The 15023-nt window shown below is 40.9% G+C and overlaps 2 protein-coding genes across 4 annotated transcripts in view; one reads left to right on the forward strand and one right to left on the reverse strand.

The window, feature by feature from the left end:
* Window positions 1–5151, forward strand: part of grm2b (glutamate receptor, metabotropic 2b) — a 35026-nt gene extending 29875 nt beyond the window's left edge. The window contains exons 5-6 of one of the 2 annotated variants that reach the window (XM_072665480.1): window positions 1061–1241; window positions 2233–5151. In XM_072665480.1, the coding sequence (XP_072521581.1) occupies window positions 1061–1241; window positions 2233–2306 (255 nt within the window). In that variant the 3' untranslated portion in view covers window positions 2307–5151. Of the gene's footprint in view, window positions 1–1060; window positions 1283–2232 lie in introns of both variants that reach the window. The other variant, XM_072665481.1, reaches the window with a different exon arrangement.
* Window positions 5152–6013: 862 nt separating this feature from the next.
* On the reverse strand, window positions 6014–14574 carry rrp9 (ribosomal RNA processing 9, U3 small nucleolar RNA binding protein). Of its 2 annotated transcripts, none has more exons than XM_072665958.1 (15): window positions 14375–14574; window positions 12886–12971; window positions 12673–12791; window positions 12327–12394; window positions 12187–12228; window positions 11962–12088; window positions 10757–10881; window positions 9893–9985; window positions 9248–9348; window positions 8991–9125; window positions 8591–8653; window positions 7905–8050; window positions 7327–7406; window positions 6864–6937; window positions 6014–6255 (listed from the first exon to the last, which is right to left on the reverse strand). In XM_072665958.1, the coding sequence occupies exons 1-15, from the start codon at window positions 14453–14455 to the stop codon at window positions 6162–6164; spliced, it is 1434 nt and encodes a 477-aa protein (XP_072522059.1). In that variant the 5' UTR covers window positions 14456–14574; the 3' UTR covers window positions 6014–6161. The 2 variants fall into 2 exon arrangements, with proteins under 2 accessions (XP_072522059.1, XP_072522058.1); XM_072665957.1 differs by having other exon boundaries at window positions 7896–8050.
* Window positions 14575–15023: the final 449 nt, after the last annotated feature.

The raw sequence follows: 15023 nt of genomic DNA on the forward strand, positions 1-15023 counted from the left end.
TAACAAAATGAAATTAACGTTGTTTTCATTTTCAGCACCTTCATTCCAAGTAGTTTCTTTCCCGTTTTCATTCCTACAACTAGTCCAGAGCCCTGCATTAGAGCACCATAGCAATTGTTGGTAAACAAGTTTCATAGTCATTAGTTTATTCATTCAGAGCCAGTTTTGTATGGGTGCCCATAATATCAAAGATGGCATTGGCACTTCTTGACTTAATCATATAGTAGATTTAGTAGATTGACTAGACATTCTGGTGAAACTCCAGCCATCTTGTATTAAGGATCCACAGCATAGGAGCATGCTGCAGGTGTGGCTTAGTTATCAGCTCACTGTGCAATAACGGTGGGTATTAAGAAGGAAGCCCACAGCAGTTACTGGTGAGTCATTCAGTGGAGTTATTACAGACAAACAGATGTCCTGATAAATCAGTTGGTAAACAACAGGGATGTAAAAATTTATTGAGGCATTATTATGCATGATGCACTGATTTGACGGTGGAGGTTCATCTGCTTTGCTTCTGAGATTTGATTAGATTAGATTAGACTAGACATTCTCAAACTTTTTATTAAACTAAAAAGAACTTGGTGTATTTGTTTCTCTCTCCTCCATTACTGTATTAAATGTATTTGTTTGCGGGGCGCTGAGTGGTTCAGCAAACTAAGGTGTTTCCACTATGACCTGTGGATCTCTGGTTCAAATCTCAGGACTTGCTGCCTGCCACCAGCTGCCAGAGCCTGAGTGAGCACAATTGGCCTTGCTCTCACTGGTTTGGCAGATGGCACTCTCTCCCTACATAACGCCAATATTATACTGGTTGGCATTGGCAATGCATCAGAGCTGGGTACCTGGCACTTTCCTCTGAGCACGTTGGTTATCCAGTTCAAAAAGGCAGTGACTGATTGCGCATGTGTCAGTCCTCACCCTCCCAGTGTTGGGAGCATTACATGTGATGGGGGACAGTATTAACAAGTGGGTTGGGTAATTGGGAAGGAAAATTGGGGGGAACCCCAAAAAACAGAACCATAATGAACTTTGTGTCACAATATGTCTCCCTTCACAGGTTCAGACCACCACCATGTGTATCTCGGTCAGTCTGAGCGGTTCGGTGGTGCTGGGTTGTCTCTTCGCTCCCAAAATCCACATCATCCTGTTTCAGCCACAGAAGAACGTGACCTCGCTGAGGGCAAAGGACAACCGCTTCTCCACGGCCATTACGGCCCCCAGCTCCACCTACTCACAGGGTAGCTAACCTCTTCCTGCAACTTTAAAGTGAAGACCAACTGTAAGGAAGCACCCACACTCGACTCTACATAAGCTTTAAGTGAGAGTTTGCACAATAGGATGTAAAGTCTATCTAATTTGCACAGTTGTGCTAAATTTTGGCTAATCAACCAATACATGTTTGGTATCTTACGTTTGCTTCTTATACTTATGAACTTATAACTGAAGGAAAATGTAGCTAAGAAATAATAATGGAAGCTTATAGTCATCTGTTAAAACCACACTAAGATGTTAAGTCATCTTAAATCAATATGGCTGCTGCTAATGTTTGCACTCTGCTGCCAGAGCCAGGTACTTTTCTCCAGTTTTGATTTTAAAGGATAATGACAGATAATCCCTTCTAAGAAATGTTTTAATACAATACAGTTTAAGGTGAACGTGTGATGATAAGGAAGCAGGCATGACAGTGCTAATAGGTGGCCATAAGCTTCCATTACTTATTACCAACATTAGCTCATGTTTTTTTTTTTTTTACACCAAACACGTCTTGGCTGATCCATTGCATTTGGTGTAATAATCTGGACATTTAGCCATATTAAGCATATTAGGCTACAATACACCACTATTTTTTGAGAAAAATTGTAACCTACTGTCAAGTTGTCATGCGAAAACCTTGTATCTCCATTTTCCCAATTTATTTTTCCAATAATTTAAATCAATTTTTTCCTTTCATTGTATCAAATTTCATAACAAATGGAACAACATAAATGCACCAAAATGACTGAAGTCTCTTTACACTGACTTCAAGCGACCTTTTTTTCCTTCTTTAATTTTGGAGATCAAGATTTTTGCACAGCAGCATTAAAAAGTGTTTATATGGTTATTTACAAACCATGATGTACCATGATCTAATCAGCAAATGTGCTACAACTCAACTAAGACTAAGTGAGAAACTGCTGAATTATTACTTTCCCGTAATCATCATTTACCATCCCTTTTCTTTTACCACAGCTTCCTCCGCGACCGTAGTCCCTACCGTGTGCAACGGACGAGAGGTAGTGGACTCTACAACGTCGTCATTGTGAGGGATAAAAATGCACAAACCGCATCTCTGGTGATGTCATGGATGAATATCTTCCAACAAGGGTGCTTTAGTCATCCATTTCAGATAATTAGTCTTAAATTATAAATGAATACTTGATCCTGTAAGAGTATTTAAGAACAAAAACCCTGTAAATGTGACTATATTGAAACCATGTGCCACATGGCACTACACTTAAGTAAGTACTGAATTTTTCCCGGCTGGACTGGATTATAGTAGCGTATCAAAGTGCTGATGTTTGACTCCAGTTTTAGAGGGCCGTGACATTTGGCTGTGCAACATTTTCTCTGTTCTAACCCACTAGAGTCAAATACCAAGCCTTCCATAATTAAACTGTATTGGAGGAGAGAAAATACTAATCTGTGCTTCTGGGCCTTCTAGGACTGGGGTTTACGTTGGAACATCAGGGATGAAATGATGTTAACCATAGATAACAATGGTTTGCAGAAGTTTGGACACCCCTGTTCAAATGATGATTTTTCTAAGTGTAAATAAGTGAACAAAGCCTCTGCAGGACACTAAATATCTTGGAGCACAACTGGAAAAAAGAGCACAAAATGTGCCATGATCTTTATACCCGTTTTTTTCTGATGTTAAGCTAATTGCATTTGCACAGTCCAGTGTTCTTTGTAGAGGATTGGTTAACTTCTTTGCACTTATGTGACCAAGCGTGCCAAAACTTTTCTGTACAACTGTACCCTAAAGGAGTATCCCAGTGTTTTCGACCTAATATCAAATGTGATGGATCTGTGAATGGTCAGTTACCACAGACAGTTTTTAAGTGTTTGCCTATTAAAGAACAGAAAACATGCAGAATCTAAATACACTGTTATTAGAAGTCTAAGGGAACTCCATCAGTAAACCTTTATTTGCAACATACTCATTACCAGCATAGTGATGAATACCATGGATATACTGTGGATACCAGATAAGACATTCCCATGTGCGTCTCATTCTGAGCCGTGTATTGTTATATATACCACCCCTGTTGATCCATAAGAGCAATGATTTTTGGCTTCTTTCTGGCCTTGAGCTGATCTGTTCATTCGTTTGTACTCTAAAGTGGTTTATTCAGTCTTGCCTTAAGTTAGTAAGTACAATATAACCACGAGCATTAATAGCAACCTAAACACATTTCCATGGTGTTTTATTAGTTAAAATATTTTATATATATATTTTATATATATATACCTTCATAAAAAAAAGAGTGGCTCAGCGGTCTATTGCACTACTACTGTGGCACAGAGGATGTGAGTTGCTTTGCTATTGGTGGTGCTCACTACCCTCATCACTCTTAAGCGATGTTGGCCTGGCCAGGTGTTGTAGGACATGTGTTAAGTCCTTACCCTCTTAGTATCAGAAGCATTGCTAGTCCCGGGTGGAGCTGCGAACGTGTGGGTTTGTTACTGGCAGTAACAAATTGGGAGAAAAGGGAAAAAATGTAAATAAATAACATTAATGAGAACAATAAGAAGCAACATCAGAATTATTAATATTAATCATTAATATTATTAGTCTTCCACTGCCCTCATGTTTTTATTGTTTTTTTGCGAGCTGCCGCTGATTCAGGGCCGCTACTGATTTAGTGTCGACAACCAACTCCAAGTTGTAACTTGTAAATAATGATTTTACACTAGGAGCTGAGGTTATCTCAGAGAGGAAGTCTAGATTTTCTATAATGCCTGTGGGAGGCTCATGTTACCCATCAGCACACTTGAGGTACCAAAAACGCTGAGACTTAAGCTTGGATAGTTAGATGGTTACACTGCCCAGCAGAGGCAGTAATAAATGTACTCTGCAGTAGCCTAACAGCTTTTTAATGCCCTGTAATAATCCACTGTTTTAACAACTAAAGAGAATTAAATATTACATAACATCACATTTTAGTAGCCAGTGCTGTTTAAAATGATTAAAAATGAATTAAATAAATTAAGCTTTGCCATCGAGTCACTTTTCAGTCAAAGGATTTCAGTAACTGCCTAATGGCCTCCATTTTCAGTGAACATGTTTTCGGTTCTTTTCTAAAGACAGGGAAACAAGTAAGAATCACGGTGTGTGGTAATCATCCCTATCCTGTAGCTGAAGGTTTTAAAAAACACTGGTATACTTCTTTAATCTGCATTTAGACCCAATGTATTTTGGTCTTCCTCGATCAATCCACCAATAGCACAAGTCATTTGACACTGTTTTACAGTCTCCAGACTGCCGTGCTTGACGACAAAGGCAGTGCACAAACAGATGAACACACATTTCCACTGTAGATACAGCAGTGTTCAGCTGTAATTACACTCCTGAGAAGTTGTAATAGATTACTGCTAGTACTTTTAGCTGAATAAGTGGCCAGGCGTATCTTTTCAGTGTTATCTGTTAGGTTAGTTCATTGTTGTCCAATGATAGCACTGGAATGAAGTTCAGCAATTCATAGTGGTAAATGATTTTAGATCTAATAAGCAACTTTTCAGGGGGCGTATTTACTTTGCCACACCAGTGTTCACGGCTAAAAAGACATGGAACAGTGGGAGGTACTCAATTTACCCTGCAATCTAAAATCAATTTACTCCCACATGGTGGTTCTTTGGGAGACTACTGCAGAATTCTTGACTTTCTAAAGTTCTCAAACTTCAGTGCACTACAGTGTTGCCATGTTTTACTTTAGTAGTACAAATCGTAAATGTCATTGGGAGATTTTTGTTGTTCTATAAGTGTTGATAATAATAATAAAAAAATGTCCCATGTTCTCTTTTGATGCACTAGTATAGCGGCAATGCAAGAACAAAAAATACTATATTCAGTATTTCTTTTTTTTGACTAGAAAATTAAATCTTGAGCCCAGATATTCGGACGGGATTAGTTTTACATGGGGAGGTGGAGTAATGAAATTTTACTACAGGACATCTGTAAAATCGAAGAAATCTTGGCATTAATGACTGAGATGGGAGTGGCTTCTCCATTTACTCACTGCCGTCACCTTAAAAATGTGATAAAAATTTTACGATCGAACAATTAGATTAATTAGGAAAATTCAGTCTAAATTAACTACATGTTCATAAGACAAATATACGCTTTAGGGTAGGCTATAAGGTACGCTACACAGAAGCGTCACACCTCAGAGAAGTACACTGTACAACACCTTAAGGGTTTGATCACAGATTTGAAGGACCCAAGGTATCTGTGCCATGAATGACGAAACGTCTCCCCAGGCGCCTCCATACTTAAGAAAACCATGGAAAACTTCTTTCAACCTAAAGTTATTTTTACAGCTCATAGAAAAAAAAAGGGACAGATAAAAGGACAGCGTAATCTTAACTGATGCGGAAACGCACAGTCCGTAAAAAATGACGGACATGACACGTGGACTGGACTAAAATCTCAGGTAATAATTACGTTACCCCCACCGGCCCACATTAAATGAATCCCGTCCGAACAGGGCATTAGTGTGTCAGACTTGCAGAAAGTAGCTAACAATACAACGAATGTGTTTAAATGTGAATTTTGGTGAATCAGTCAGTGATCTTCCTGTAAAATATGTAAATAAACTTTTTTTTTTAATGACTAAGTTGTGTTTTTTTTCCCCCAGCGTTAAAACGGTATACAGGTCTTGTGGAGTTGACAGAACACCTCCAGTGCAATCCATTCATTGCACATTATTAATATGAACAGGGTGCATAGAAAATAACGACTCAAAATGCATTCAACCCAAAAAGGAACGTAAAATTTATCTTAAATTTCGGCTTCGACTTATCATTGGCACAACATGGAAAAAAAAATAAAAATAAAAGACAAAAAGAGACAACAAATCATCCACATCTGAACAATCGTTCAGTCCTGAGTATGCACATTATTGCTCAAGCACTTGCTCTTTCTTCTGTCTTTTGAGAGGAATGATGTACAGCCCATTCTTAGCTTCCTTTATTCTCCACCACCGACCCAGTCTGAAACACAGATAACACAACAGGATATGCTCATTGAGTATCATGCACAACACCACCATATATATATATGAACACACACCTCTGTATGCCAGTGTGACCTACTGGGTGCAGATTAATGTTTATACTGCTAAAATGACATCATTCAGGATTCTCCTCTGAAAATCTGATGTAAGACTAGGTGTGTTCACCTATTAGAAACTTAAATCAAAGTATATGCACAGGCCATCAGCACCACCATGTGGCTGCATTCTGTCACTGCTTCGTGTCCAAAAAATAATTTAACACAATTCAATGCAACTTTACCATTACGCTAGTACAGGGTTGTACGGTGCATTGAAACACGTAGGATAAATCCCCGGTACAGTAACGGATAAAAACGTGGGACAATAATGAGGGTGCCTAGACAATAAACACAAAAGACAAAATACAAATGTGCACATAAATGCATGGTCATCAGGACGAGCCCATTTGTGTCCTGTGATGCATCCAGGATGTTCAGTATGCATCACTTAGGACCAAATGAGTCAAAGTCAAGGACAAAGTGCTGTGAGGAACATTCCAAGCCCTGCATTTGACTGCATTCATGACGTTTGTCAAACGGTATGTACCTGTGCTCCTGTCCGACGCCGGCCACCAAGAACTTGCCTGTATTTGAGAATTTCAAACTATTCACAAAACCAGCCTAAAAGAAGAGTGAGAAAGAGTGAGCTAGATGCAAATTAAAAACATAAGACAGTTTTGAGGAGATCTGATTTATGTAATTACATTAAATTATGCAGAAAAAGATAAGGTGGTGAAATGACCCTTTAACTGTTAGCACATAAGCAACGTAATCAGTTAAGACAAAATTATCTAGGTTGAGGTCTTCCAACTTCTCTTAACTGTTATATGAAAACCATGCGATGAGGAAAATGTGTGAGATTGATGGTTCCAGCTCCTCACAGGTTTTAAGTAAGATATTGGAGTTTACACTAAATCGAGCTTCCTGAGAAAAGCCAGCCTCAGACAGAGAAATAGAGTAATCTGACAGAAACAAAGAGCAAGAGAGCGAGAGATATTAGCGTTGCTCACCACTGGGATGCTAAAAAGAGGTTCCAAGCTTCGGAAGCCCTGTCCACACTTCCACAGCTGCACCGCGGAATTATGGGAGCCTGTGAAAAAGGAGAAGAACACGCTGTTGTTATGGAAATGGCTCGTTTGGAGACGGGACCAGGCTCTCGTTCTCTCTCATATGGAAATGTGAGGAAATTAAAACATCTTTCACGGCAAAAAGAAAGAACAACAGAGCCGTTCACAAAGCTCATCATGGTGATACTGCGTTTGCGAGCAGGTGTGTGTGTGTGTGTGTGTGTGTGTGTGTGTGTGTGTGTGTGTGTGTGTGTGTGCGCGAGCGAGAGAGTGAGAGAAGAGACGAACAGGATTAAGAGAGGAAAGGATAAGTGCGGGGTTGTGTACAACATGAGTGTGTGCATGCTTGAGCGCTTCTGTGAGCGAGTCAGCATAAGAATGAGTGCATGTCTACTTAATAAGGAAAATGAATACAAGAGTGTTTGCAGGTCCTTGGCGAGAGGGAGAATGAAAAGTGTGTGTGTGTGTGTGTGTGTGTGTGTGTGTGTGTGTGTGTGTGTGTGTGTGTGCACCTGAGGCACCTGAGGCCACGGTGTCAGAGTTGTGCAGCGCTGCCACTGATGAGACCCAGTTGGGCATCTCTAGTCCCACGTTGCCATGGAGACCATGGGCCTGCTTCACCGTGCTCAATGGCTTCTTTTTGTGCACGGCCCAGATGCACACAGCGCTACAAAACACACACAGACATATTAACATCTCTAAATATGTAAAGGTTCCATTAGCAAGGAGAATATGGTGACAAGTGCCGAAACCTATTAAAGTCTAAAGGCCTGTATTTGGGCCCATACTTCAGTTCCCTGACATCAAGCAACATTTGCTAAACATTAGTTTCATAGCACATCAACAGTTATAGTAGATATTATTTTTGCTTTATTTTATAGTAAATATTTATAGGCGTTATTTGGTTGCATAAACTGAATTATTTGTAGTAGATATTGATTTGTTTGGTAGTAGATACTGACCATGTTGTAGCAGATACTAAATAATTGGCAGAAGATACTGAACATTTGGTTGCAGATACTGAATTATTTGTAATAGATCCTGATTATGTTATAGCAGAAACCGATGTCACAGTCAGTGAATATTTTACAGCACATACTGTATATCCTAAGTTACTGAATAGTAGTGTTTTAAAACTGTAAAACTACCAAATAAACCTTGTGTTCAAGGCATTACAGACAACCACAGGCAGTCAATATCTTCTTACCCATCATCACCCCCCGACACCATGTGTTCTTCATTAATGAGCTGAACGCAATCGATGGAGCCCCTTTAGAGAGAGATTGGGATGAAGAGAGATGGAGACTGTTAAAGTTTGCAGCCATGTCATGGTTTTAATGCATGTAAAAGGAGATCCTACATTTCCGTCCCTGATGTTTTCATTCCTACTCTAAATGCTCACTGGGTTTTCTCAGAATCCAGATTTACGATTTTTTATTTATTTATTTGTTTTACATCTCAGATCACAAATGCTGATCTCTGGTCTTTTCCTGCCAGTACAACAGCGCAAATGAAACAACTCCTCACAACTCAACTCCTGCTTTGCATAAAAGAGACACTTGGGTGTAGTACACCATTCTGCTGTGTGTGCTCGAAGTGAGACTTACTCATGTCCATGAAAGACCAGCTGCGACTCCTCTGCTATTTTCCACACTCTGACTGTTCGATCACGCCCGCCCGCCGTTACACACCGCTCCCGACCCAGACAGTCCAGACCTGTGATCATGTCCTGGTGACCAAACCTGAAGAGAGACACAAAAGCACACACATACACAAGTCATGCACTGTCCAGCTCATGCCTTAGACAGGAGAAGCTCACTGCAATAAACCCTGCTCTTCAGGTGCAGAGTGGACCGGTACTTACAGGCTTTCCACGTAAGCATTTTCATTGACATTCCACACTTTGATGGAGCGGTCGTGGGAGGCGCTGTACAGGTCATGCGTTCCTCTCCTGAAGGCCAAACCCTGACAGACAAAGAAGAAACTCAGCAACACAAATATGGTATCATAACATGGAAGATCAGTTCAAAGAAGTGACAATAGAAACACAGTTAGAGGAATGGGTCCAACACTTCCACCCACACTCTCTTTAATTCTCTCCCCCTCTCTCTGTAAACACACCGTTAAAGCAGGAGTCCATCAAAGATTAAAGATGCAGAGGAGTTGGGATTAAGGCGCTGCCACTAAGCCCCAAGGATCGCTGGTTTAAATCCTGTCTCATGCTGCCTGCCATCAGCAGCCAGAGCCTGAAAGAGCACAATTAGCTTTGCTCTCTCCAGGTGCGTCAATTGATCTCTTTTTCTAGGCTACTTCAGCGTGATGGCAGCTGGCACAGGCATCTGATAGCCGATGCGGCAGAGTATCCGATGCAGGATACCGATGCTTTCCGCCAAGCACGTTGATTGCCTGGTGACGATGCCTTCAGCATCGGGTTTAAAAAAAGCATAGAGGGAGAGTACTAACGAGTGTGCTGGGTGATTGGCGGCAGACGACGGCAGAACACTCTTACCGATACAGCACCTCTGTGTCCTGTAAACTTGTAAAGGTGTTTGCATGTAGCTGCTTCCCAAATCATGATCAGCTTGTTCACATCTCCTGTGGCCTGTTGGAGAAAAGAAGTGTTCACACACAGTACAGAGCAAACGCATTCAGAAGCAACCGGACTGGTGGGGTGTAGAAAGGCTATATGTAGATGTTTATGACAAAAGGCAGATCTGAATCAAACCCGATTCATCTTCTGACTTAACGAATGTCAGTCAGAAAAATTATACAAAAAGTTGGATGTCTAAATGGTGTATTTGGCAGACGCTCTTATCCTGGCAAGTTGCTGCTACAGAACCACAAGAGAGCAGGTAGTATTTGGGAGGTGGATCGTTCTCAGCACTGAAGTGACACTGGCACTGATATGAGTGGACACAGTAGTGCTGCTGGAGTTTTTAAACACCATGTGCACTCTAGTCTAGACATGCCTATCTAGTTGGTCCACTTTGTAGATGTAAAGGCAGAGACAAGCTTATCTGCTGCTGTACAGTACAGACCTGCTCTCTGGTGGTCCTGTGGGGTCCCAACTATTAAGTACGCAGAGAAACAAATGGACTACAGTCTGGAATTAAAGAACTACAAAGTTCTCCCATATGGTAAGTGGAGCTGATCAAATGGACAATGAGTGTTGAAACCAGGAGGTGGTATTAAATGTTATGGCTGACTGGTGTCTGTATATATAAACACTACATACATGCATGTGCATGAAGGGATGTTTCTAAAATGTGGTCACTTGATTGGTCAGAACAGGCCAGCTGTTGCAACCATTACAACCACCAGAAAGGAAATATAGGCTACTTGGTCAAAAACCCAGTATGACATCTGTCCTCACCAGGTATTTGCCATCTGAAGAGATGGCCATGCAGAGAATGTGCCCTGTGTGGCCGATGTGCCGTTTCTCTGTTCCTTTTCTTCCTCCGGCTATCTTTTGCACCTTCTTCCCACTTTCCACATCCCCTACAGACAGACAGAGAGAGACACACATACACACACACAGACACACACTTTAACATTTCCATCCACTAGAGACCACAGACTCATTTGCAGACAGTTCACAGAGCCCCTCACCATCCACAGATACACAACACACACAGGATGAATTACAGAAAAGTGCACTTGAATAGAGACTGAGAGACTACTAGGGTTGGGTACTGTTAACATTTGAACCAATACCGGTACTGATAGCCAGCGGTACTGGCTTCTGTCACCAGAGCAGAGTGAGCACGCTGTCGTGTGCAGGGAAGAGTGTGAGAATGTGAGCAGTAAAAACAGTGTACTGTGCGCAAGTGCAATTTTACCTCAGAAGGCATTTACGTTTTCAACATTGCCGCTAGATTAGAGTTGATTAGAGTTATCATAAAGTGTTTGGCACCCAAGTGTGTGTGGTCTCCTCCATAAACAGTACCGAGCAGGTTTACTTGAAATCAGGCGGAAGTAAAACCTGTCTCGGGTCCATTGCGTAGTTTTTCATGTGAAAAGATGATGTTTTTATTTTAATGATCTAATGATCTAACCACAAGCTAGTACACTATATGGACAGAAGTATTGGGACACCTGCTAACTCATTGTTTCTTCCAAAATCAAGGGTATTATATTAAATATATAAAAGATATATTAAAGAGAGTTCATCCTGTCCTTGTTGGAATAACTGCTTCTGTTGTCCAGGGAAGGACAACAAATGTTTGATGTTCCATTCCTCCTGTACATGCAGGGGTGTCCACACACATTTGGACATATAGTGTACCTTATAGTGTCTCATGTACTATTGCATTCTAGCACTGCCCACTCACACTGCGTTTCTCACAAGTGTGCTTTTTGAATGAGGCACAATGCAGGGAAGAGAGTTATCTTATTTTAACCATTTTAAATATACAGTTCCAAATGGCCTGCTCAAAGGATAGAGAGGTTGGAAAATGAGGACAGTTACTGACCAACAAAAGCTGCACAAACAAATCTGGGATCTTCAAACGTGATAAAATTATACCTGATAATCAAATCTAACAAGGCACAAACAAACAAAACCCCTATGATACTTACACTTAATAATGGAGCAGTCTTTAGATGCGGAGAAGATGTGCTTTTCATCTGGGGTGATGACAAGGCATGTGACGGGTAGCTGGTGTCCCCTCAACAACCGGATTTCTGCAGGGTCTGGGGCTACAAGCTGGACATGGACAACGACAACATAGAAACATCAGCTTCAAGCACACAGGAGAGAAGTTAAAAAATGTATATATACACACAATAACCAAAACACCATACCTCATCAGCTATTAATCTCTGCAGTCTGCCTTTCTGCTCCAGCTATTTGAAGGCACAGAGGATAGAAAGGTTATAGCCTGATTGTTTCAAGCATAAAACAATTCAGTAAAAATACACTACACAAATCTGAGATACCGCACCACATCCTCCTGCAATCGTCCAGCAATCAGGTCGGACTCGAACTCCTCGTCCTCTGCCTTTTTCTCTTCTGTTCAGATCACAGAAAGGTTTGCGTAAGTTTCAAAACAGCTGTAAGAGCTTCTCCAGAGGCCTACTGTCAGTCTAAAAAGGACACCTGGGACAGCTATACTTCTGTACATGTATTTACAGAGATGACATTGGTGAACATATTTTGGTGGATTTACTGCATCTGGCGTCAGTGATCAAATATGTTTAAATTATTTTTAATTAATTTTTTTCCCCTCCACTAAACGTCTCCTTTATGGTTTGGGATCCAGCTTTCATCAACAGTCCTTCCTCACTCACCTTCTTCTCGCAGCTGCTCCAGGTAAAGTTTCGCCAATCGCAGCTTCTTCTCCTGAGGAGTTTCCTCAATCTCCTCGTCCTCCTCGTTGCCTTTGCGTTTTCTATTTGGACCATCATCACTACACAGGAATAAAGAGGGGCAAGTGAAGCATCATCTTACAGCAACATCAACAGCAACACACACACACACACACACAGTGGAAATAGGCTTACTTTTCATTTTCGGAGTCACTGGATATTTCCTCATTCAATCGTTTGCTGAGTTTTTTCCGACCTCCTTTTTCACCATCGTTGTCGCCCTGTAAACACCAAAGGTGAAGAGCATCAGTGAGTAATCTGTGTGTTCCACACAGCCAAACAACCAAACACTCATTCACAGTGTTGTTACATGGCATAAAACATGGCATTCAAGCAATGACCCCACACTACTACATAACCAACACCAGCCTGGACCGTGGACACTACACAGATTAGGTGCACTCATTCATGCTGTTAGGTGGTAAAGTCTGACTCTGACTACCATCTTCCTCAGCAAAAACCAAGATTCATCAGTCCAAGCTACGTTTTCCATTTCGTTTTGGTGAGTCTGTGCCCACTGCAGCCTCAGCTTTCTGTTCTAGGCTGACAGATGTGAAACCTGACGTGCTCATCGATGCTGTGTACTCCAAGATGCTTTTCAGCTCATCAAAAGCCATAGTCTTTCTGACAGCTGCAACCAATCCGGCCGTTCTCCTGTGACCTCAACAAGGCGTTCTCGGCTGCAGAACTGCTACTCACTGGATGGTCTTTCGGATTGTGCTGAAAATCCCAGAAGGTCAGCAGTTCTAGAAATACTGAAAACATCCCTTCTGACACTAACAATTATGCCACAAGCAAAGTCATGGAGACCACACATTCTGGAGCATTTCTACTGGTCCATTCATGAAGAACACTGTATGGACAAAAGTATTTGGACAACTGCTCATTCATTGTTTCTTCTGAAATCAAGGGTATTAATAATTTATAGTCCTTATTTTGTTGCAGCAACCGCCTCTGTTGTCAAGAAAGAAGGCTTTGTACTACAGTTTGGAGCATTGCTGTGGGGATTTGATTGCATTCAGTGTGACAAGTGAGGTCAAGATGTTGGATGATTACCTCTCCAATGTTCAATGTAAAAATACTTTGTTTCAAGTAATTCTGAAGCATTTCTATATGGCCATTAATGAAGACCAACTGCCAAAAGAAGACAATATCAGTTTTTCTGTCATATATATATATATATATATATATCAATATGAACCTTATGCTAATAGATTCTAGATGGACTAAAAACTTCACTGCAGTACAAAAGGTTACTCAGTACCTAAGCAGTGTTTTACTTCTTGATAATAATAAAAAAAAAAGCTGTTACTGATTAAAGTGACTCTTGATTGCTCGACTATGGATATCTGAGCTGCTCTACACTTCTGTACACATACTGTACACATCATGCACTGCAGTAGCTGGAGGTAAAGCTACTAGCTCCCATTTAAAATCAGTCCCTCAGATTAGATTCCTGTAAAGAACAAATATACCCCAAAACCAAACCACATTCAAACGTAGAGCATTTCCAGCTCTAGTGCACTAAACTGAGAGGAATTGAATATTTACAGTTTTTGCAGCCACGGAGAAAAGCAGGGCTACATCACAGCTCCTGCTTCAGCTACTACAACTCAACTCTTACCTTCCTTTTCGGCCCTGTCGTCTTGTCTCCTCTACCGGGAGCCGCAGAGGCGGATTTCTTCTTTATAAAGAAAGAAGACATGATCCTCTACAGTCCAGAGCCGCTTCTGCTTTTAATAATCTGTGTTTTTCTTCTGTCTTCGCCTCGGTTTACACTTTTAAACTCCACATGGGGGGATTCGCACATGCAGCTCCCTCTGCTTCTTCGTGTGGGCTGCGTTACATGTGTGTTTCCTCACTACTGCCCCCTACAGCAGCGGAGAGGAGGAGGAGGAGGGGGGGGGGTACACTCACACAACAGAAGCGCACTGAGGCTCTGACACAGCAGCCTGTCTGAGAGCGGGGCAGTGCAGACAGGGTGCGCCTGTCACTGCCCTGCACTGTTAAAGCTAAGAGTCTCCAAAGCGACTCAAACAAGCTGTATATCATTTTCTAATAAACACACCATTAATAATGAATATCTGTTCAATGTTTAATTTATTTGTTAACAATAACTGTTCTTCACATATACAACAACAAAAAACTAATATTATTATTAGAATGTGCTTTAAATTATTATTATTATTATTATTATTATTATTATTATTATTATTATTATTATCAATATTGAATTATATATAAATAATAGTTTCATGCATTTTTATCTAAAT

This window comes from Salminus brasiliensis, chromosome 21 (assembly GCF_030463535.1).
Source record: "Salminus brasiliensis chromosome 21, fSalBra1.hap2, whole genome shotgun sequence".
Taxonomy (NCBI): Eukaryota; Metazoa; Chordata; class Actinopteri; order Characiformes; family Bryconidae; genus Salminus; species Salminus brasiliensis.